General features: G+C 33.8%; 3 protein-coding genes and 1 pseudogene across 3 annotated transcripts; 1 reads left to right on the top strand and 3 right to left on the bottom strand.

The window, feature by feature from the left end:
• Positions 1–1,530: 1,530 nt before the first annotated feature.
• LOC129308470 (L-ascorbate oxidase-like) lies at positions 1,531–4,085 on the top strand (annotated as a pseudogene).
• Positions 4,086–4,314: 229 nt separating this feature from the next.
• On the bottom strand, positions 4,315–6,031 carry LOC129308471 (fasciclin-like arabinogalactan protein 21). Its single transcript, XM_054949579.1, has one exon. The coding sequence runs from the start codon at positions 5,875–5,877 to the stop codon at positions 4,591–4,593; it is 1,287 nt and encodes a 428-aa protein (XP_054805554.1). The 5' UTR covers positions 5,878–6,031; the 3' UTR covers positions 4,315–4,590.
• A 2,813-nt stretch (positions 6,032–8,844) lies between these two features.
• Positions 8,845–9,630, bottom strand: LOC129308472 (heavy metal-associated isoprenylated plant protein 23-like). Its single transcript, XM_054949580.1, is given in 4 exon segments — positions 8,845–8,909; positions 8,982–9,038; positions 9,041–9,214; positions 9,302–9,630. Coding segments are annotated over 4 exon segments (480 nt in total). The 5' UTR covers positions 9,486–9,630.
• A 10,224-nt stretch (positions 9,631–19,854) lies between these two features.
• Positions 19,855–25,355, bottom strand: LOC129310137 (aspartic proteinase-like protein 1). Its single transcript, XM_054952004.1, has 10 exons — positions 24,787–25,355; positions 23,779–23,917; positions 22,526–22,767; positions 22,183–22,410; positions 21,943–22,081; positions 21,797–21,867; positions 21,546–21,645; positions 20,658–20,718; positions 20,484–20,555; positions 19,855–20,343 (listed from the first exon to the last, which is right to left on the bottom strand). The coding sequence occupies exons 1-10, from the start codon at positions 25,086–25,088 to the stop codon at positions 20,102–20,104; spliced, it is 1,596 nt and encodes a 531-aa protein (XP_054807979.1). The 5' UTR covers positions 25,089–25,355; the 3' UTR covers positions 19,855–20,101.

Raw genomic sequence — 25,355 nt, forward strand, 5'->3', positions numbered from 1 at the left:
TTTGGAATGCCAGATAATGTTGAAATTTACGCGGTGAAAGCGTTGTCATTGACCACTCATTTTCTCACCCAAACGCGGTCTCAAGAACGAAGCATCGCTGAATTTCACGCTAGATATTATAATATTATTTACTCAAGAAAGTTCGAGGAACTCCTCCGATGGAATTACGAAGACATAATTAAAAAATAAATAATAAATGATTATTAAGATAAAATGACAAGAAACAAACTTCATCTCAGCACTCCTAATGAGTAAGAAATACATTTACGTGTTTCTTATCCTCTTGTGTAACTTACTTATGGAGTAAATCTCACTTGCCTGGATATTGAATAAACATTTTTTAATTATAAAAATACACGCATTCTAAAATAAATAAATTGATAAATAACAGCTTGGAATAATAATGATTGTGGACTTTCTTTATATATACATCGATGATTTTATTTGAGAGTTTTGAACGTCAATTATTTTGTCCACTTGGAATTTTGAAGGTGATTACTAGGAAAAATCACCTTTTATGACGCGAGAGTTTATTTGAATGTTCATTATTTTTTAAATAATGGTCAATATAACAATTTGTGTATATCTTAAAATCAAGAAGTCAATAAAAGAATATTTTATATATTGCTTATAACCTGGAACCTTCAGTTACGACACAAGTTAATTTATTATATAAAAGTGATAAATCACGTAATGATCACAAAATTTTTGGGAAAAAAAATTACCATACTTCCTATCAATATATTATTTCCTTTCTCAAAAAAGTGACAATAATAACAATTTAAACTATCATCACATAAAGCTTCAAGAGTATAGAAGCATATAACAAGGTAGGTCAGGACAAAACCAAAAGAAAAAATTATGTTTAGGAATAAAAATATGAGGGTAATTGAGTGATAGAAAATTGTGAATGAGGACTGACATGAATAAGATTATCAATTCACACATGACTTTTTGTGAATGAAGACTGATATGAATAAGATTATTAATTCACACATGACTTCCTCCCTATCATTTTATGATCCTTCTCTCTCTATCATTCGTACCTTTCCACCAGTCCATAACTTTTTTTTTTTTTAATTCCTCATCACCCCATTTCACTCCCTTGCATTTCTTTTCAACAACTAAAGGAGTCTTTAATTATGATTTTGCTACTCTCAATCATTAATAGAGCTTGAGGTATTTAATTTAATTATATTATAAAGTGTGTAGATCTCTCATATGAAATCCAAGAACAAGTTGTGCTATTAATAGACAAAATGTAAAATAAAAATAATATCTTAATGGTGACTTTGTCAAAAAAAAAAAATCATTTAAAGATAATAGTTTAGTATTTAAAAAAAATGTAAGGACTGAATTCTCAGACAACAAGGCGTAAAAATGAAAAATCAGAAGGAAATTTCCATTGTAAGAATTGTTCTTCTGAGCAAACTAACACGTCAACACCTTCCTTGTTTGACTGTCCCCGGACTTGCACTATAAAAGTGATACTATATCTGTACAGCTCAAGTAATAGAGGCAATCATTTCTGTAAAGCCATTTCAAAGGTGACATCAAACAAACCATAGTAATCTCCATCGCCAGAGAATCACAAAGCAGCCATTCAGCTTACTCATACATATCACTTTACTATTTAGCCTTGCATTACTAGAAACTATCATAGCCATGGCTGAGCTTCCCTTGAGCTTAAGAATGGTGCCAGCACTTGTGACTCTGTACTTGTTCCTCTGTTTCACAAACTTAAGCAGTTGTGAGGCTAGAATCAGACGTTATAGATGGGAGGTGAAGTATGAGTACAAGTCTCCTGATTGCTTTAAGAAGCTTGTTATCACCATAAATGGCGGAACTCCTGGGCCCACCATCCAAGCACAGGAAGGGGTGATACCATCGTTGTTGAACTTAAGAACAGCTTGTTGACAGAAAACCTTGCCATCCACTGGCATGGGATTAGGCAGGTCAGACTTCGATTTTTTTCCTATCCACACACAAAATTGATCTGAATCATACTTTTTCTGCAAATTAACTTGGTTTACGTGGTTCTGTACATGGCAGATTGGAACTCCTTGGTTCGATGGTACAGAAGGGGTGACTCAGTGTCCAATACTGCCAGGAGACACATTTAAGTACCAGTTTGTAGTTGATAGAGTAAGTTGTAACCATCTGATGTTAGTTTGAATAAGAGCCATTGTGTTGATTTCTCTTCAACATTGTTATATCTAGAAAGCTGGTTTAATTTGTAGCCTGGGACGTATCTGTACCACTCACACTATGGAATGCAAAGAGAAGCTGGACTGTATGGAATGATCAAAGTGTCACCTCGTGATCCTGAGCCCTTTGCTTATGACTACGAAAGAAGCATTATTCTTAATGATTGGTTCCACAAAAGTACCTATGAACAGGCCACGGGATTGTCGTCAAATCCTTTTGTCTGGGTGGGAGAGCCTCAGGTAAATCACTTTGCTCTTCAATGCTCCAAACTAGTTCAACTCAAATTCTGCTAGTTTTGATTTCGTACTTCTATGCAAATCTCGTGAGTTGATTTCATGTTTGTCTTCTGCAGTCTCTTCTGATTCAAGGAAGAGGAAGATTCAATTGCTCTATACTCACAACTCCAAGCTTAGACGCCGGAGTTTGCAACACATCAAACCCTGAATGTTCTCCTTATGTGCAAACAGTGGTCCCTGGAAAAACATATCGACTCAGAGTTGCTAGCTTGACTGCTTTATCAGCACTCAGTTTTCAAATTGAGGTCTTTTTTTTTTCCCCCTCAGCGTCTTATAATTTCCCCAGCAAATCGGCCTTAAGACTATTTACTGACAGAGTATTTTAACACGCAGGGCCACAACATGACTGTGGTTGAAGCAGATGGCCACTATGTTGAGCCTTTCGTGGTTCAAAACCTGTTCTTGTATTCCGGGGAGACATACTCTGTTCTTGTGAAAGCAGATCGAGACCGTTCCAGGAATTACTGGATCACTTCCAATGTTGTTAGCAGAAACAGAACCACCCCACCTGGTCTGGGCATTTTCAATTACTATCCCAACCATCCACGGCGGTCCCCTCCGTCAACTCCACCGACTCCCCCGGCTTGGGATGACGTTGAGCCCCGGTTGGCTCAAAGCCTCGCCATTAAAGCTCGCTCAGGGTATGTAATCCAGCCTCCCTCAACCTCAGATAGAGTCATAGTGTTGCTCAACACGCAAAACACCATAGACGGTTATCGACGTTGGTCGGTGAACAATGTGTCGTTCACTCTTCCTCACACCCCTTACCTCGTTGCCTTGAAACAAAACATCACCGACGCTTTCGATCAGACCCCACCTCCTGACAGCTACGATTCTCTTGGCTACGACATCTTCAAAGTGCAAAACAACACGAATGCCACTTCTAGTAATGGGATTTACAGGCTAAAGTTCAACACGACGGTTGATATTGTACTTCAGAATGCCAACACCATGAACAAAAATAACAGTGAGACGCATCCATGGCATCTTCACGGGCACGACTTTTGGGTTCTGGGATATGGTAAGGGTAAGTTTGATGGAAACAGAGACCCAAAGAAATACAATTTGGTGAATCCGATGATGAAGAACACGGTGGCAGTACATCCGAATGGATGGACAGCTTTGAGGTTTAGGACGGAGAATCCAGGAGTGTGGGCATTCCATTGTCATATAGAAGCTCATTTCTACATGGGGATGGGTGTGGTTTTTGAAGAAGGAATTGAGAGGGTGGGCAAGCTGCCTTCTTCCATCATGGGTTGTGGTAAAACCAGAGTTTCTCACACGCCTTGATTCAACTTTATACCGTTTCATTACTGACTGACAACACTCATTCTATTTCACCAGCATGAAGGTCTTGAGAACAGAGTGATAGTGGGAAAGAGAAACTTATATTGTTTGGATACTCTGGCCAAACAGATTTGACTGTATTCATCTCAATTATTTGTTAACGTTGACGATATTTACTTTTAAAAACAGAGGTCCATATGATTATTTTTCCCGGAGTTTGTGAACCCTTGAATGTCATTACCATGTCAGAAACTCTTTCTTCAAATTGAAAAAATATGCCGCCAGTTAATGTTACTATTGAATCACTAATTTTAATGTGCATAGCTTAGGGGATCAAACTTTATTGAAGTTATTCGAATCCAAACAAAACAGTCTAAACTCAAGTGAAATCAGTCTTGCAACTTCTTTACCCAAGAAATGCAGTAATAGCGAAATTAATGAAAATATTTTCTCATTTTCTGAAAGTAGGTGCACGATATATATATATATATATATATCCCGTTAGTCAATATCATCAGCAAAGGGAAACAAGTCAAGAATATCATTCTTTAAGAAAATACAAGAACAAGAAACATATCAAGAAAGCTCAGAATCAACAAACTTTTACTAAGGTGTAACAGAGTGTTGCCGTATACACCATAAGCTAAAACTGAAGAAATGGATGAAGAAAAACCTCTTGGATTGACTCAGTTTAAGACTCCACTCAAGCGGCAACGAACTAACAGGGAACTAGAAACAGCGCACTAACCATGAAAGACAGACAACTAGATGCGTGTCACAAGACACTCGAACTCTCAAATCACAGACCATGGTGATCTTCGATCTCCACCATTGGCTTGGCCTGAGGTATTGGCTGCCCGCTGCAATTTCCATTCCCATCCATAGCAGCACAGGTTCCTTCCATCATCTGATCTGAAGACGCATGAGCCGCTCCTTCACCTCCAAGTATGCTGTCGTAAGCCGCAGCGACAGGGCTAATATGTGGAAATGGCAAGTAAACACTGTGCACCACTATCTTGATATTGCGGATAACGTCCGGCACCTTAACCCTCACATAGTTAATCCTCATCGGCGCTGAAGTCAAGCCTCCACTTGAGGTAGTGATAAGCAGCGTTTGGCCACGTTCCAGAGTCGGCAGAGGCGTTCCTACCGGTAGCTTCTCCAGGTCCGTAAATGTCAAGTAATGGTTCGGCACGATGTGAAACCTCACATTGCTGATATAAGAATGTGAACCGGAGAAGATGGAGAGATCGTCAACGGCGAATATCGTCATGTTATTGAGTGTGACCAGCTCGGAGTACTTCACCTTCATAGCAAGGGCTAGGATGCTGAAGCCATTGTTACGTAGTCGGAGAATCGCGTCTCTGATCATCAGGCGCGTGATGGCTGTCTGCATTGAGCCGGACGTGGTGTGGTGACCGGAACGATGGTCTAGATGGTAAGGATACGAGGGCGAAGACATCCTCTCCACTTCGCAAGAAAACGGAGACAGTGGTGAGACAAAGCCTTGAATGCCATGAATAACAACCATACCATTGTTGAATAACTCCGGCTGCGTGATCTCCATCCCTCCGACAAACACCTTCACTTCACCAGCAGTGCTGGAGTTTCTGTGGACCGAATCAGACGTGAGAGTAATGCAACGACCTGGACTCAAGGTTTCGATCTTGGTTCCGAAGGCAAGTTTCCGCAGATAATCAATGGTAAAGTATCCAGGAACGATGTGCTCGCGAAGAAGATTAGGAACAGAGCAAGAGAAACAGGTGCGAAGGGAGGCATCTGACGCAGCAAAGATCGTAGAAGGACCAGTCCAGGAAGAGGCAGCGGAGGAGGTTGAGTCAGAGAGTAAAGGAGCCGCCGTGGCCAGCTCGTGGAAGCCAAGATGAGACAAGATCGGAGGGAGGAGTGCTGTGTGTGAGAAGAATGAGTGTTCTTGGAGTTCTTGTGGAGCCGGCGGTGGTGTTAACGGTACGGTTGGAGGCGTGAAGCTTCCTTGCAGTCCTTCAATAGCGGTCACCGTGGGTGAGCAAAGCATTGCAACGATCGAAACGGCACAGAGCAATGAGAGTTGCAGAGAAGTATCCATGACGGAGAGAGAAAAGGAATCAGAGAACTGTTTCGAAATTTCAGAGAGAATGCGAACCACAATGAAAGAAGCGAGTGAGTGCGAAAGAATTTATGCGTGAAATAGTGAGGAAGCGGTTATGAGGTCGTTAGATGAAGCTGACGCGCGCATGGGTGGTTATGAGATTTAGCTGCATTTGGCGGGAAAACTGAAAACCAAAGGAATATGAAGAAACTTGAAAAGGACAATTCCGTAATTTCAAAATTTAATGGGGGAAATTGTTAGAGGGCCTTCATTCTCGAATCCTGTTTTGAACCCAAAAGCCCGAGCCCACTTGCACTGCCTGCCGGGGACAAAACAAATAGTTCTACTTACATTTAAAAAAAAAAAAGAAAAAGAAACTTCTACTTCCTCTTCACATCACATACGAATTTAAATCCTCAAAATTTGATATTTATAATTCATGTAAAATTTTGTAAATATTTTTCTCATTTTATTATTTTTATAAAATATCAATTTTTCTATATTTTTAAAAGATAAATTTATTAAATTTACAGATTCTCAACTTTAAAACATACATTCTCAACTTTAGAAGATACATTCTCATCACATACAGTTATCTCCATTTTTAAGTTGGATAATTCAATTTAAAAAAAGGGAGAATAATAATTAAGGACCTTCTAAGATCATTAATTCTAATTACAGATTGTAAAATTTTGAAATTTCAGTTAAGGACTATGGTCTTTAATTGTGATAAAAAATGTAATTTGTGAGGTGGGATTTACTAATGCAACTTGTAAATTCACTAATTCAATTTAAAAAAATTACTAACATATATTGTACAAACATGAAACCCCATTTAAAAATAGAATGTTTAACAAAAAACGTCACTTGAGAATTCACTAACTAGACTTGACAAAATTTCTAACATATGTTGTGAAAAAATGAAACCCTACTTGAGAATCATTAATAAAAAGTGACTTGTCCAAATTGGTGTTTTTTATTAAACAATCGATTCTCAAGTGGAGTTTCATGTTTTTATAATATACGTTAAAAATTTTTTCAAGTCGAGTTAGTGAATTCTTAAGTGGCGGTTTTTGTTAAACAATTAATTTTTAAGTGGGGTTTCATATTTTCACAATGTACATTACAAATTTTCTCAAGTTGGGTTAGTGAATTTCTAAGTGGTAATATTGAATTCCACCTCACAAACTATATTTTTTATCACAATTAAGGACCATGATCTTTAACTGAGATTTTAAAATTTTACGATCCGTAGTTGAGACTAATACTTTTAGAAAGTCCTTAATTGTCATTCTCCAACAAAAAAAATACTATTGTCAACTTTTTGAATTAACAAGGGATATTTTGGTCTATGGCCAACGAATCTTCAAAAGAGAGGGATAAATCTGTAATTTCAATAATTGAAACGGATAAATATTTGGCCCGAAAAATTGACAATTGTGCGAGGCTCGAAATTGATGAATACAACTCTAAACCCAAATCGCAAGCCACTTATCTATTTAAATAATGAAATTACATTTAAGTACAGTAGTCAAGCCATGATAGATCAAGATGTCCATTATATATATATATATATATATAATATAAAATTTATAGTAATCGATATCCATATCATTTATAAATCATAGGAAGTTGGATAATTTCATTTTAACTAAAACCACAGCAACTTTTTCAAGTAATGAGTGAGATTTTGTCTATTCTTAAGCAATGGTAAATGAGAAGATGCTATATATACTCTCTCATCTTAATTTATAAAATATTATTTCAAAAGACATTATATTTTAAAATATAAGACATTATGATAAAAATAAATTTTATTAATAACATTTTTTTAATATTATCAAATTAAGAGAATTTTTTTAAAATTTCATATTTTTGTTAAAGTTGTTAAATATATTTAATAATTTTGTTTAAAATGTTTTATAGATTAGGACAGAGAGAGTATTATTTATTTCTACTGTGTTAGGACTTGGAAAACGTATCTGCCACAGTCTCACTTACTCACTCTAATAATTTGTAATAATTAATTAATCAATGGTAACGTTGGCGTGATTAATTATGTGTGGAACCCTACGTGCTGGCGGAAAACATATGCTATGCCTTTACACTTTCTTAGGATCTGGTAAAGGCTGGCTGAGAGGGTCCAAAAAGCAAAAAATAAACAAATACACAAACTACGTAAAGGTCATTCCCGTTGGTTCACGTTCATCGTGAGAAAAGGATATGCTTTCCCTCAGCATCACTTGTGATCTCTGCTTTGGCAGGCCAATCTCAACAATATTTTACCAAGTACTAAGGTTTTTTTAGTTTTGAGAAAAACACAGTCCCTATACTCTAAATGTTTTAATTTTTAGTCTTTGTAATTTATTTTCATTGTTCTCCATCTCTTTATATTTTTTTTCTACTTGGTCTACTGCAATGTAGTCATTTTGGTTTAAAAATAAAGGATAAAAAAAATACTCATAAGGACCATAAATTGTACTTATTTGGTGACATGTGACTTAACACAATTTATATTTCATCTGGCCCAAACAGCATCTTCCAATTATTACATATTTAGCAATATTAAGTCCATGTCAGCAAAATAGACATCACTGGTTTAGTTCATTGTCCTTATGAGCATTTTTCAAATCAGAAAGGATGCTAAACAACTGAAATGAAACAAAATATGATTAACGTGTAAGACCTGAATAATATTGCGTCCTTAGTTTTCAAACTCAGCTTAAGCGTTACATAAGTTTTGAACCTAGTACTACTTATATATTATATTATATTATATATCTTATATATATATAATCATTTCCTTTGGTACTACAGTAAAAACCAGAAAAAAAAACTATTCCTGCAAAACCACAAGTACAGAGGAGAAGGAAGGCCATTGGAGGGAGTGTGAGCCAAAACAGGCATGATTATTACCTTATTTAAAATCTTCTCTTCCCTCCAAAAACATTGAAAGAACAATAATTACATAACAGAGCAAGAATTGGGGTTGTCATCACTGAAGAAGGAGATGTAAGAATCTTCATATCAGAGCAAGAATTGGGGTTGTCATGAAGAGGAAGAACAAGAATGTAAGGAATCTTCATATCTTGTTGCAGAGAGGGCTGCAATGGAGGAAGAAGAAGAAGGCTCAACGTTTCTGACAAAACCAGGAGGAGCTTCTTGTCATAAGCAGGAGCAGCATAAGGATGAGCCACCAAATTGTAAGGCACGTAAGGCCATATCTCTGCTCTCTTCCCTGTTGATTTCGCCTTCTTCAACACTTTGCTTGCTTCCACATGCCCTGTCACTGTCACTTTCTGCATCTTCCTGTTTATCTCCACCGATCTCACCCCTACATCAATTAACCATTGACCATCCCATTAATCATCAATTTCATATTTATTTCAGTGACCTTAAACCACAGAAATTGAAGTCTCACCACTTAAGGAAGAGAGGGCTTTCTTGACCTTAAGTTCACAGCCTTCACAGTCCATTCTGACTTTGAGCTCCACAGTCTGAAATGGCTTCTTCTTCATCATCTTGTTGTAATGGCGGTGCTGGTGATGGTGGTTTCCACTTCCCATTAGATCAGATAAGTACTCGAGAGTGCCTCCAACGCCCATTTCTGTGTTCAGAACCAAACAGCTTTACAGAAAAGAGAGAGAGAGAGAGAGAGAGAGAGAGAGTGTGTGTGTGTGTATCAGAAGATGTTGAGAGATGGAACTTATAATTCAGTTATATAATTTATTTTGAAAACATACTAAAGAAGAAGAAGAAGAAGAAGAAACGCAGGGGGGAAATAGGATTCCTTGCTTACCGGGGAATAATCAATAAAAGATGATGTAAAGGTAGATAAGTATTGCTTTGTGTGTGTGATGTGGTGAAGAACTTTCGTTTCTTTAGTTGGTTTCAGAGATCTTTAGCACATCACAGGACACAGCCCTTCTTATATAGAGACGCTTTTTCTCATCAGTTTCCCACAGTGGAAAGGTCGTGGCCCCCACAATTTAAAAAAAGTCCTCTGAAACCCTACTTTTGCCCTTTAATTAATAATTAGTGTTCAATTAATTTTTTTTAAAAAAATTAATTATGATAAAAATGACCATATTTTGGTCCTTATAAATAAATATCTTCATGACTGAGTATTTATTTATAAATATGACCTGTCAATAAATATTCATATGCTAAAGTGTACCTTTGGTCTTATAATGTATATAAGATTTCAGTTTAATCTCTTAATTTTATAAAATATTTTTTCATTTCCTCAACTTTAATGTCATTAGTTTTAAATAATTATTTTTCATGCCGATTAATGTTATTTTAAAATATTAAATTTAATATGTTAATATTTAAAAATATTTTTGCTAACAAAAAAAATTTAAGAATTTAATGTTAATATTTAAAATTTCAATATAAAATATTTCATTAACGAAACTAATAGTATTAGGGTTAAAAAACTGAAAGGATATTTTATAAGATTAATATATTAAAATAAAATCTTGCATAAAATTTAAAAATTAAAGGTGCATCTAAGTGATATCCATATATATTTCATTTTTGTATAATTATTGTTTTGTTATTACTAGTGCTATTAAACTCAAACCAGGTTCCACTAGTTGAATCGATTCTAAGTCTGGTTTGGTCGCAATTGAGAATCGATCAATCTGATAATCAGTCTTAAACTAGTAGAACTAGTGAAAAATCTAGTTGAAACAATTTTTTTAATTTTTTTAATTTTTTATTTTTTAAAATTTGAATTCATATATATATATATATATAAAAAATATAAACTACAATTTATACATATGTATACCTAATAAGCATTGATAAATGAAAAAAATGAATAAATATGCAAGAAATATATGTATAGAATATGTATATATGTATATATTTTAAAATTATAAATTATAAATTATGAAATAAGAGTGTGTATGTGTGTTATATTTAAATGATGGAATATTACTGGATATTACTTATTTTATTTTATATTATCTCGATTGAAATTTAAAAATTCATTTTTATTATTATACATAATTATTTCTTTTTATTTTAAATATATATGATTTAAAATATATCAATTTATTTATAACTGATTGAATCACACTTTAAATCATAGTCTAACTATTATGTAATAAACCAATACTTTAATTGATTTAATGACTAGTATAATTTTCTTAACATTGATTATTATAGCAACACTGCGTCGTGAGAAGAAAGATAGACACACGGGGTTCATTCACTTCATCGTCAATTCCTTTAACTTAATGGGGAAAAACAATTTATGAGATTTGGAAACGAAATGAAGAAAAGGGTAAAAGTGGGAGAGAGGAGTACAGAGGGTTAGCTGCTTATAGTTGTACGGACACCTTGCTCTCTGCCTTTAATTTAGCCTAATTTTAGCCCCATTTGGATTTTAAATTCATGTCATATAAATTTAAAAAAGCCATCCAATTATAGATTAAAAAAATTATTTTAGAAAAGTTACTTTCCATTATGCTGGATCCATATATATGATTTAATAATAACGTACATCAATGACCGTAAGCAAAATATACTTTTATTTTTATAATTTTACACAAAATTTCAGTTTGGTTCCTTTTTTTTTTTCATCTCTTAGTGTCCTGGGAAGCTCAGGGTATTATCACTCCCCACCAAATTAAAGTGTTTTTTTAACCATTTAATTTTAATATTTTTAATTTTATTAAAAAAAATATTAACTCTAAAATTTAAATACTAATAAACAATTATCAAATGATAATATTTTAATCCAATCATTTTTATTTTTTTAAAATTAAATATAATATGTCATTTTAGAATGTTTCAATTGGTGAAATTAAATGCCTGTTTAGTTATTGGCAAGGAAGATGATGGAATGAGTTAAAGAAATAAAAACAAAAATAGAATGATGAGGATATGGAGGGAAGATAACTCAATCATGTTAATGAAAACGAAGAATAATTTAGTTTATGAAATTAAAAGTTACAATTTATGAAATTTGTGAAGGAAGTAATGTTTATCGCATTTGTGTTATATGGTATTTAATTTTATCTTGTTTATCATGAAAGGGAGGGTAATTAATTTATTTTTATTTATTTAATTTATTATATTCTCGTTCTTTTCGATAATCAAACGGCTTCGAATGATGTTAAACTAGCTCGAAGATTAAAAAAATATTTTTTAAAACTTCTCATACTTGATACCAAGCAAACCATTGAAACAGTGTATCCAACAGAACATAAACCCGCAAACGAATCCTATTGCAAGCAATAAAAGGAGCTTCACCTCTCAAGAAATCCAACGCTCAACTCTGTTCATCACACACCATCATTGATAGCAGAATCCTTCACAACACAATGTAGAGTATCTTTTAAAAGTTTTGCTTGATCTCTAACATATATGGCAGTATATAGTATTTATAATTATTTTTCTCAACTATATTCATATTTAATTTATTACTCTTTTTGAAAAATAATGCATTGGAATTTTAATTGTCATTATTAAAACACTTATATATAATATTTAATAAAAGTATAATGAAAAATATGTAATTTTGTTATAAAATTAAAGTTTCACCTAATATTTTTTTAGAACCGTGAAATATTTATCATTGTGTTATATTGTAGTCTAACGGAATAATTTGTTGCTCCAATGTAACTTTTCTTTAATTTGTTTCTATTTCCCTTGTTTTTTTTGATCATTCCCCTTGATCGTTTGTTGGGGTTACTGTATATATTCTTTGTGTTATTTATTGGCAGTGAATCCCTCTTCCACTATAAAAAAAAAAAAAAACAGTGCACTTTTGCCATGATTGTATATATTTTATGGATGCTATTTAAAAAAAAAATCAAAATCGAACGGTGCAATAAAAACACATTGAAGTATGAATTATATTTCACTATTTAGAAATTATGAATAATTAATTATCTAATACTCCTAAAAACATTTAGTCCTCATCCTTGGAGTGAGTACTCTGGCATATATAGTTTAAACTCATCATATCTACCTACTCTTACACCAAATTCAAGTTTCTTTTGAGTCGTAAATGTACAACTTGCACTTTAATTCATGTTAGGATATGATCGGGGCAATGTAAAACGACAGTTTGCTCATTTAGTAGTTAATTATTTCACTTTTTTTATTAGAAGAAAAATATTAAAGCAATAAAAATAACACATGCAAGTTGATTTAACTGATTGAAATATTCAAATTAAATTTTATACTTGGTGACACTTAATAAAGCAAGCTGATTTAGTTTAAACAATTTTACGATCGCAAGTATATACTCCATATACCTTTAACGCTTTAATTGGTACTCTTGATGTCACTTATTACTATATCATCAACATACATTTATATATAACATATATAGAATGTCATACTCCATTCATAAGAGATAATTTTGGAGGGGTTTACTTTAGTGTCCATTTATATAAATAAGATGAGCTAGCCCATCTAAAAATGATCACAATCAATAGAGGGCGAAACTAAAATAAATAAATTTCTAAAAATTAAATAATTTATATATATGAATTAGGTAATTGTCTCTCATAATTAAAAATTAGAGGAAATACTATTTATAAATTATAAATAATATATCTCTCTTTATCCCACGATCAATTCTTGTTAAATATAAATAGAAAGAATGACATTTAAGGCTCTCTTAAGAGAATTTATAGCAATAAAAGCCCATCATTTTTGCATTAAATATTGTCTTCTACAAATACATACATATAATTGTTAAAGCTTGAACCTTAACTTGTATTTTTTATTAGGGTTTCCTTAAAAATTTAACTAGTTAAGATTCAACAATGACATATACATGATTTTACAAGACAATACCCCATGCAAAATTGATGGATCCTTATTGCAATAAATTTTTTTAAGAGGGCCTTCAATATCATTCTTCCATATAAATATGTTGATACTTAAGCCTTAAGGCTAAGTCTTCTTCTAATAGGCATATGCATGGGACTAGATGAGACTATGATAGCCTTATCTTATACTTCATTTCAAGAAAGAACTAAGATTGAATTTTAGTTTCATGTCATATTTTGTCTCAAAAATTGTTTCGTCTCATTTGAGATCAAAACAAGATTGAGAAATCACAGCAAAAGAGAGAGAATGAAATTAAAATAGAAGATATGAAAAAGTAAGGATTAATCAACTAATCTCTTTGACAACATTCATGTTTGCAAATTCAAAGTAATTAAGCACACTTTTTTTCTTATTTTTTTCCAATAAAAATCTATTTGTTTTTAAGCATTATCGTTCAACAATCAATTCAAGATGTAAAATAATAAGAATTCTTAGAAATGTGACATAAAATATAATATCTTGTAAACTCAAAAATCAATATTTTACCTTAAATTACAAGTTGAAATACCATTGATATATAGAACTATTAGCTAAAATGAATCTTATAACGCAAGCAATAAAACTAGCATAACCATAATAAAAAAAATATAACTTAAGTTCAACATGATATTTATTAAATTAAATAACTTATAAGTCGAAAATAACAAAAATAAACAACCATAAATTACAAGTAATAAAATATAAAAAAATGAAAATAGTAGAAATTTTAATTTTAGGAAAAATAAATTAAAATAAGTTTATTATCTATAAAACAAACTAATAAAATAAAATTAATAAGTTTATTATCTAAATTCCCATGAATTTTTTATTTTTGACATTTTCTCATTTTTTATTTTTTTATAAAATATAAAAATATTCTACCTCTTTCTCAAAAAAGATAAATTTCATGAAATTCACCCATTCTCTTTAGAGATTCATTTCTATCTTTATGAGGTCAAAGTTATCGCCTAAACCTAGCCAACAAAAAAAAAAATTAAGCATTAGAGAAAGAAGTCTCACATCTAATAATTAAAAAAATTAAGGATATATAAAGCTTAGAATATGTCTAACAAAGTGGTTAAACTATTTTAGTGAAATATGCAATCCTTAAGCATACTTAATATAATAACTTGACATGATATTAAAAGCCATCCGATCTAATGAAAAAATACTGAGAAAAAAGGGAAAAAATATCATTCAAGGATGGTTGAGAATATTAATATTAAACAAGAATCATGAGATTTTAAAATATCACTATAGGATTAAGAAACTAATTTGAAAATAATTTTATATGAAAAAATATTATAATACCCTTGCTTTTATTTTTTTAATTAACAAAGTCATTTGTTAATTAACAAGTACCTATTCGTATTTAATAATAAGCCACTTGTTAATTGATAAGTTTAAAAATCTAAAAGAGTTTAATTGTGAGAAGTGACAAGTGTAAACTATGTTTTAATAAGTAATAATTCATTAATTAACAATTACTTTTTCATATTTAACAATAAGATATTCACTAATTAACAAATTCAATAATCTAAAAGAGCTTGATTGTAGGAAAGAATAAGTTTAGATACGCTTCAATAAATAGTCATTCATTAATTAATAAGTACCTATTCGTATTTAATAAAAAGTTATTCGCTAATCGACAAGTTTAAAAAAAAAAGTAGAGATATTATAGTATTTTCTTATCTAAATTTATTTTCAAATCAAACCCTTGATTTTGAAGTAATATTTCATAATCTTTTGATTATTGTTTGATATTAAATCTTCTCAATAGTCCTTAAATGATATTTTTCCACAAAAAAAAAGCAATAAAAAAAGAATGAAAGATGAAGAAGAAAAAACATAAGGGGGGAGAGTAGAGAGTAATAGACCTAAGATACCTAAGAAAAAATTTTAAAAAATAGCAAAGGAAATATTAGAGAAAAAATCCCACATATAGTAATTATAAAATATGCAATATATATATATATATATATATAAATCTTAGGATATGTTCATCCCAAATAGTCGAAGTTATTTTGGTGAAAAGAATCCTTTAGCATATTTGACATAAATTAATCTTGACATCTAGGATTTATCACCATGTACGCATATCTCTGTCAAATTACACTAACTGGACAAGTGAGATAATCTTGATTAATTACTTATTTTCACCATCAAAACCACCGTTCTTTCTTCTCAAGAAACTGAATTCCGATCGAAGAAAAAGAATGGAGGTTCTCTATCTCTAAGACCATGGTTTTAGTGTTTCATGTGAATGAAGGTGTTAGACGACAAATAGATTTCCTTTTATGAACACTTGCCGTTCTTCATCATCTATCCATTTCAGAGATATTTCATAAAGAAAAACCAAATGAAACAATTAAAACAATGATGCAAGTTAATTAACCTGCAGGGCTAGCATAAACCTTTTTCCTATTTACAGTCGCTTTTTAAAAAAGTAGGGCCAAAAGGTTTTAAAAAATTGAACATAACGAATAGAGAGAACAAGAGAAGTGGGTGAGAAGCACGCATCACAATGAAGAAATATCTGTGAAGGCTTTATTGAAGGAAATATAAATTAGATCACAAGTGGTTTGCTTTGTAGCACGCTGGAAGCCATTCCATGAACCATGTGAAGTGAAATTGCAGACAGTGATGTCACCACTTTAGCAACTTTTGAAGTGCCCCAAAGGTCAGTGGTAACAACCTTGCTATATCTGCTTATGATCTTGTTGGGGTCATTATTCGTTTTTCACTTGACTCATAAGGTCATTAGCTCTAATTAACCCTCCCTTTTTTAACTATCTAAAGGGTAGGCATTGATGATGGCATGAGGTTATAAGTAATATTAAAGTCGTGACCTTCCACTTATAAAAAAAACTTTTTATTTTAAACTATTTAAGGCCCTAATTGTTATTTGGGATAGGGGGGAAGGACTGACATGAGGATTGAACAATCCTAACTTTTCATATTTGATATGCTGCAATGAATACTTAGCTTTAGAACCAATCTCACTTCACATGGAATTACTCAATACCACCATCCCTAGTATTGCAAAATCAATTTTGGGATTGATTTTTCTAGGAAAAAAATGCCCTTCCAACCTCTCTTCTCCACCCTGCTCATGTGCAATTAGACAACGATGAGTAGAAGTAGACGATGAAGGGGAGTGATGAGCAAATCTAGATCATAATCAAATAGAATCGAGCGATTTGAAATCAAATGATGAAGACAAGCAACGAGCAAATCTCAATCAAAATCGAGTGATGAGCAGAAGCTAACCCTAAAACAGTTGACAATGAGCAAGGTTGAGCGACAAGTCACCTTCATCTCTATCATTTTCTTTTAGGTTCTTCATCATCATTCCTCTCCATCATTTCTAGTTGGAAGGCGCAATAATGAAGATGATAGATGAGCCTCCCTCCATGGAAGACTCCAACACAAGTATGAATAGAAGTGGAAGAGCAATAGGAAGAAGAAAGAAGAAGACGATGAGGATAGGCTGTGGAATGAGTTGCGCTACCACTGACATTGTTTGGGGGAGAAAGAGAGTTACAATTATTTTTTTTTAATTTTAAGTAATATTATAATCCTTTCATAATTTATGTTTAATTGTAAAAAAAATAAAAATAACTATTCCTTACAAATCTTACTCTATACAAAGCATAATTTTAGAGATTCATTCTCACCCTTATTCCCAATTCCTCTAAAGGGAAACTTACATGCCAAACAAGGCCTAAAAAGTAGACACTAACGGCATAGAGTTACAAACATGAGACCTGTGATCTCTTATTTATAACAAAACTTACATGGCACTAAGTTGTAAGGTGATTGGTACTTGCACTTCCTTTAAATGTAGGGGTTTGTTGAGTCACAATTAACAAATGTATGTATTTATACATATATGAGAAGGAGATACACTCCCATTTCTATTGTGTAAGAGATGTCAATGACATGTTGAAAATATTAACAAAGACTCAACTTAGAAGATATGCCGCAAATAATTTTACCCATCACAAATTAATTCAGGGAGATATGGACCCGTGCCTAATTGTGTTGCTCATAATTAACTACACACACTATTATAAATAAAAGAAATAGATTTCAATAAAAAAAGTACATAAAATACTTATATATTTGTTTATAAATGGATTACATACCCACAGAGAGCCACTTCAATTTGAAAAGTATTAAGAGAAAATTATTAGTATGAAAAGTATTAAGAGAAAATTATTAGTAAATCTCTCATTGAAATTGAAATTGTGTTGAAGGACCAAAGGACTAGGATGCAAACAAATAGCCATGAAATCCCAAGCCTATCTGCATGCACCCTAAGTCAATTTGCTTGCATCCTAATCTTTTTATCCTCTATCACAATTTTGACCCCAATGAAGGATTTATTAACAATTCTCCCAATATTAATTGCTATTTTTGTTCTTGGGTCGAAAAGCAATATACATACATACGTATATATTGCTATTTGCTGCTCTTGGAAATCTGTGGGGGACACATGAATTCTTGTTTGTTTTCCATAAAAGTCACGGTTAAAGGGCACCGGATTGTCGTCTTTTTTACACTTTCCCTTTTGCTTTAACATGCATGCATGCCAGATTCTTTTTGTTCATCGAACAAAAGAACTTTCGCTCGAAGATGAGCCGAGAAAGTGAAAACTAAACCTTAATACGCTTCCTTTCCCAACCATTAGATTGGAAGTTTGGTTCAATTTGTAAGGAAGTTATATCAACTTAATCAAGAATCTTGAGTTTGAATTCTAATAATGCAATGGTGTTGATAACAGAGCTTTCACTTGAAAGTGTCTTAACCCAATTTGATCGAGATTAGTCTTAGCTTCATTAAATTTCTCTCAGCTCGACGTTGAGCAAATCCAGGATACCGAATGCTCAAAAAAAAAAAAAATCTCTCTCTCCTTCGCCATTCCAATAATTGACAGTTCTGTTGCTCTCTTCGTCACACAACTAAAATTTCATTTGGCTGAAAAGTAATTAAAAAGCTTGCAAAAAGATTCAGCACTCGGCCCACAACGTGTTCTTGCCTTTAGGTTATCACATTCAAGTTGGGACTCAAAAAGCTGTTTTTATTCGAAGTAAAATTTGTCAACTTCATCAGCTGGCATCCATACGAACAGGATTAGGTGAGATTATATTGTAACGCAATCTTTTATTTCGATATAAGCCCTCATGCCATTGGCCTTTCCTAAGACCAATTCTTCTCAATTATTAACATTTTATTATGTTTGGTATATTACTCGATATTTTTGTCATGAAGCGCATCTACGTGGCTACGTCAACCTGTACAATATTTCCTCATGAGCATTTGAAAACGCTCACCTAAATCTGTTTTCATATACAGCTGGGCGCTGGCATCTGATTACATCACACCGTCAGTTTTGGATCTATATTCAAATATATTTTGCCCCCTTGACTACAATATAATGTAATAATAACTGCCTCATGTCTCCCAAAATTTTTTGGTGAAATCCTAATCTCTTAAAAAACAAATTTACATCTTTATAATTATACTAAACATCTTATATAAATATTTTAATAATGACAATTGAAATTTCAATACATTATCTTTTTCAAAAAAAAAAATAAATGTGATAGCGACATAATTAAAAAAACAATTATATAAACTAACTATGTCTAATGCCACATATTCTATACCAAATAGGATTTCTGGAAGATGTTTGGTATTGTGATTCAGAAAAAATATATGTAATTTTAAAAATTGTATCATTTTTATTATATAATTTTTACCTCATACATAAATAACTACCTCAATTTTCCGGTACAAAATACATGACCCAACATCCTAAGAATAAATTGAAAAAGTAGTAGCTTCATTTATCATTTATAACTAAAATCCAGAAATCGCGAAGTCACTTCATACGCAGCAAATCTAGTGAGAAAATTAGAATTTATAAGTTCGGAAAACTCTCATTCAGACAAACTAATCTTTTAGAACGAACTTTTCCTTTGAAGTTGACAAATCCTCGGTTGCTTTTTTTTTTTCCCCCCAAAATCTATGGCCTTTTAACTTTAAATTGTGGGACTGTACTTTTGGTGCAAAGCACCATATTGTGTAAAGTGTGCACAAACTGCACAATAGAGTTCTTGGTACGACAAAGTCTAACTCAGAAGGATAAAAACAAACAAATAAAATTATACAGCCCCAAACTCATCAAGGGAGGACGCTAAAAAATATGATCCTTCACTAGCTGCAATCAATCTAATGCCTGGTATGGTAAAAATAGCAGCATCAGATGATAATAAAGACATCTAAAATACTTACAGAACTAAGGGGCAAAAAGTGGGGACAAAATGGATATACATGTAATACTACCTAGACAATACAAGATGGCATGCCGATGTAACCCTTAGAGCCTTAAAGAGGCTACTACTACAAGCTGGAGAAGAAGAAACAAACAAATGTGCCAATGAAGTTGTCGGCATGACATCATCCGAGATGAAGCAGTTGATGGTTTGTGAGGAGCTCTTCCGGCAACGGCTGGGGCGATGGCATGCCCATTGGTTCTCTGCTGCTCATTCGTAGGCAAGGGTTTTGGTGGCGTCTTATTTGGAGGGGACAAGGGCATGCTCTTACCAGCAAGATCCTGACCTACAAAAAGCAAGCAGAAATAGGTCAACGATTCGAACCTTCATTCGCCTATTATTGAGGTTTGGCTTGATGCGCACAACATGAAGCTATGCTCATAGGTGGTAGTATATAAAATTCATAGAGAAGTACAATAAACTCACAACTTGAGGGTGACCAGGACAGTTTCATGTTTTCCCTATCAAACACCATCCTATAGCCTGTCATGAAGTTCTCTGCAAAAAGGTTAATATCAGATTAATGATCAAAGATGGATTTTCAGAGCCTAGGGAAGTAGAGGGAAATGGCAGGCTGCTGAAGAAAATATTCAATCTTACGTCCAATTGTTCCCATATCTCCATCTGTTGGCTGTATGGCTAAACAAAATCCAATAACTCCCTGCACAAAAAAGGCCAGTAATGCTCTTATACCAAGAAAAAAATTACAAACGTTCTTCATTTCTTGCATTCCCACCCCCCCCTTTTTTTTGCTTTTTGCTGAAAAAATTTGAAATTTATATAGTTGGTTGCAATTATGCAAAACCCAATGTATTTGGAAAGAAATTTGTGCGTGGAAGAAAAGACAACTAAGTTTGCTAAAGCTCAGTTCTGCGACAAATTTACACACTCTTGCTCCAGGAAGCAGACACAGACACAAGACATTACACAGACGTCAAAATATGACAAATCTTAAATGCATGAGTGCAATTTAGAAGTCAAGTCTAATTTGAGTTTTTTAACATGTAATGGACATGGACACGATTTCTCCCCCCCCCCCCCTTTTATTTTGTAGTGTCCATGCTTCATAGAACTTACTGAAACAGATAAACCTGGAAGAAAAAGAAAACTATGAATTGCATTTCCACATCAGCAGCGAGGAGTGACAATAACTACAATGTCAAGGAAAAAGAGCTAAGCAGATCAAACACTATGGGCCAGAGAGTATGGAAGTAAGATGAAAACAGGAAGATTGGGACAGATTGGCAGTAACCAAGAACAGCAAGAAAAGGATTACGAGAGCCTTAGGGCCAAAACACACCAATAGATGGGTGAGAACAAATTATGCTGTCCAGAATCAGAATTAGGGATGCACTGATATTAGTTATCTGACTGATCAAAAGCCTATGCCCTGTTATCATTAAGTCTTTTACTTCCTTTAAGTTGAGACCCCTAGTTATCGTTGACAAGTGAAAAGGATCAAGTAATGGAAAGTTAGTTGCTACCTACCTGATTGTCAGAAAATACAAATACAGGGTTATGGACCACAAAGCTGCTATTCTGTTGGAACGTAAATGTGAGGGAGGGAACCCTGGGCAACTCAGGTGATCTGTATCCAAAATAATAATAATAATAATAATAAGTCTTCATAAAGGCATGAAAATGGTACAGTTCAAGGAAATATTATACACTAAACAGATAATGAAAGGGGAGAGGGGGCAAAAAAAAGAAAAAAAGACAGAAGCAGCTGTTAAATTCACCTAGATGCATAACAATAGTCCCATGGGGATCCTTCAAAGGTAGATCTCGAAGCATTCACTTGTTGGTCAAACTGCCACAAAAGAAATCATATTAAATAGCTGACAAGAAATTTTACAGTCTTGGACAGCTCACAAAACATAGGTACCTCCTCGGCAATTGCATCATACACATGGCCTGGAAGAAATGTAAAAGATGTTCCACTATCAACCTGTGCTTCGAAGCTAGTCATCTTAAGACATGAATCCTTGATACAACATGCTTCCACTCCAATAATATAAGTTGAACTAGGCAAAGAAATCAATAATAAATAACAAGATTGTAACTTTGTAAATAGTTTAAATGTTGTGAATAATAGTAAATTGAATTAGAGTACAGAGTTCCATACTATGTTTCATCCAGTGGCAAGAATGCAGTAGACTGTTGAATGGATGATCCAAGGTCCCCAAAGAATATTCTACCAGAATCATCATCGTCAAAGCACATTGAGAAAGAATTGTGGATTAATCCTGATTTGGCAAGCAAACTTGGAACTGAAATTTCCCCCGTTCCCAAACCCAGAAGACCATCTGGAGCAACCCCATCCAAATAACCACCACTCTGCTTCATGCCGCATCTGCATTTATTAATACATACATTGAACATAAAATGTGTAAGGTATCCTCTACAATTTTAAAAACAATTCATCAGGAAAACACTTAAGTGAGAAGCAATAGATCTGTCAGCCACACCCTATAACGACTGGAGCCTGAACTGTAGAGTTGGATTCACCATCACCACTTGACGCAAGATGCAAGATGTCCTCTACTAAAAATCCAGAACTTGAGGTATTCTCTGAGACGTAATTGACAGTGTAAGGACACTGTTGCCTGGAACTTTTACAGTTGGAACCCGTCTCACATAACTGGTGGCTGCAAGATAGGTTCTTGCTGGATGTTGATCGAGATGGACTATACTCATTCAGATCTCTATCCTGCATAATACATGCCCCGTATATGAGGGAGCACCTGCCAATCAATTATTGGAAATAAGTGCAAAACCGGTTACCAAGTCTTAGCTTTGACTTCACAATTCCATTGAGAAATATGCAGAGAGATTAAGGAAGTGTTCTCCCAGGTTACTATACATTCAGCATGAAGATTGGCTCGATCAAGAGCACAAAATTTTGTTACACCGCAGGCCATTGATCACTAGACAAACAAATTTTGTTAAGAGGCTGGAATCTTACACCAGTGTCACAAAAGATAACACATTCAACTGGCTACACTCGAGTCTCATGTCTGAGCTTCAAATTTAAATGATACAGAATTCTTGTGGGACTTCAGCATACACTCTTCCTAACTCTAAGACCTATGGAAAAAAGTTTTATGCTATCACAAATAAGAAAGTGAATAATATGCAGTCTTGGAGTTCTTTGCGATCACAAATTTCTCAAATATTCACTTTAGACCAACTGATTGAATGAGGCCATTAAATCATGGGAGAATTACAACTAGGTCCCACATAGGGAAATTGATTATTGCAAGGTCCATTGATAACTGAACTAAGCTGCATTGACAGCTGGTTGTGTTGTCAATACAATTTAGTTCAGCTATCAACGAACCTTGCAATAATTAATTTCCTTATGTAAGACTTCAATGTAATTCTCCCTTAAATCAATATTCAATTGCTTGGAAGTAGGAACATTTGGTTTTTATCCTATTACTAATATAGTAAACATCATAGGGGAAAGATGCATCGCAATCATATTGAAATAATGGGGCAATGAAATTCTTTAGGAAAATTTCAGAAGGAAAAATAGGAAAGACGTCCTCCCAAAGAAAATAAAAGCATTGGCATTACAATATCAAACAAAAGCACCTCAAGAACAATAAAAGGGAGAAAAAGTTCCCATGCAAAAGGGAGGGGAAAAAAACGATGATAATAGAAGAAGATAATATGTTACTCAACAAAAGAGAATTAAAACATAAGATGATTTGCCTACCAGATTGGCATAATAACTAGCAGATAGAGGAGCACACTGTATGCAATCACATGGAACCCAAAGCAGATCACTCCCAGCATCCAGTGCTACAAGGAATGAAGTACTTGGTGTCCCCAGATCAATCCATGTGTAATGTAACCTAAGAAATGGCACAAGGAAAATTGAGAACTTTGCAAACAGATGAAAACAATGCTATATGCCAAATCATTATTTTAAAAAAGAATAGGTATACTAAACAAGCAATGAGCAAAGACAAGGTGCCTTTAGACAAAGGCGAAACATGAGGAGACAAAGAATCAATAAAAAATATCACAAGATTTACATTTATTCAGCTTAACATCTTCCCCACTGCCACTGGCATAGCGATAGGAAAGCTCCAGAGGGGAATTGTATTTAGAAATATCTTGAGACATTCATTCAAAAAAAAAAGTTTGTTGTAACTTTTTCCATTTAAAAATCTTGAATGCTTCTGTCTAAATCTTCGTCAATACAAAAGACAGTGCCGTACCTAGCAGGTTCCGGCTCCTAAAGAAATAAAGACTAGTACTATTCAGCAACCTTTGTTGAAAATTTAATATTTTCCACTTGAAGTATTCATTAACAAGGATGTAAACTTTTGGGCGAAATTTTTGTTTCAAAAAACAAAACAGGAACAAAATGATATCCTCAAACGGAAGAATTTCCACTCGGCCACAAAAACAGACCGAATAATTTATCGTTGTTTTTTTGGGGCCAAGAGAATAATTTCCATGACTAGAAGAGTGAGATATACTTCCCTTGTATTTCTCAGCTTTGATCTGAGAGTCAAAATTTCTAATCGTTTTTCGCAACAAAAAACAGTTTTGTGTTTTCTATCTGAATATAGTAATCAAGGCGGCCTGAAAGTTTAGTACACTATCTCTATCAACGATTGGACATCAATGAACAATTTACAATAATCTTTTTAATTAATTTAAAGAAAAAGACACGAATACAACACTTTACACCAGGGAAAAAGCAGAAGCTTACCAGCCAAAGTCGTTTCCAAGCGACATCGTTTTGCTGCCATGAGAGGGGAAAAGCAACTGATGCGGTGCTCGAAGCTTCATCTTGTGCCTAAGAAAGTCGCCGCCAACAAGCATCTCGTAGTATTCCATACTCCTCCTCTCCGGCCAGCCACCAGACATATTACGACCACCACCACTCGGAACCCGGAGCGCCTTCATTTCTTGGGAGAAACGATGAATCAGCCTCGCAGAAAAAGTGATCGGCATTGCATTCGCATGGAGAAAGGACGCCATTACCCAGACCAACAGCCACTGAGGGGCCATGGCGAGGGATCAGGAAGAGCCTCGTAGGCCGAGATCTAAGACAAGTCCGATACCTCGATCGGCCTTCAAGTCTTCCAGAGATAACAGAACTGAATCGAAGTCACAAGTTAGAGCTGAGAGAGAATAGAATATTGGTCGGAAGATTTTATGGATGAAGGAGGTACAGACTACAGAGTATAGAAGAGACACATTATAAGTAAAGCTTTTGGTGTTGGTTTGGTAATGGTACTATCATTGGCACTTGGCAAGGGGGGCCGAGAAGTTTAG

The sequence above is a fragment of the Prosopis cineraria genome, unplaced genomic scaffold, assembly GCF_029017545.1.
Source record: "Prosopis cineraria cultivar Desert tree isolate PC_DT_omini unplaced genomic scaffold, ASM2901754v1 PC4, whole genome shotgun sequence".
NCBI lineage: Eukaryota > Viridiplantae > Streptophyta > Magnoliopsida > Fabales > Fabaceae > Prosopis > Prosopis cineraria.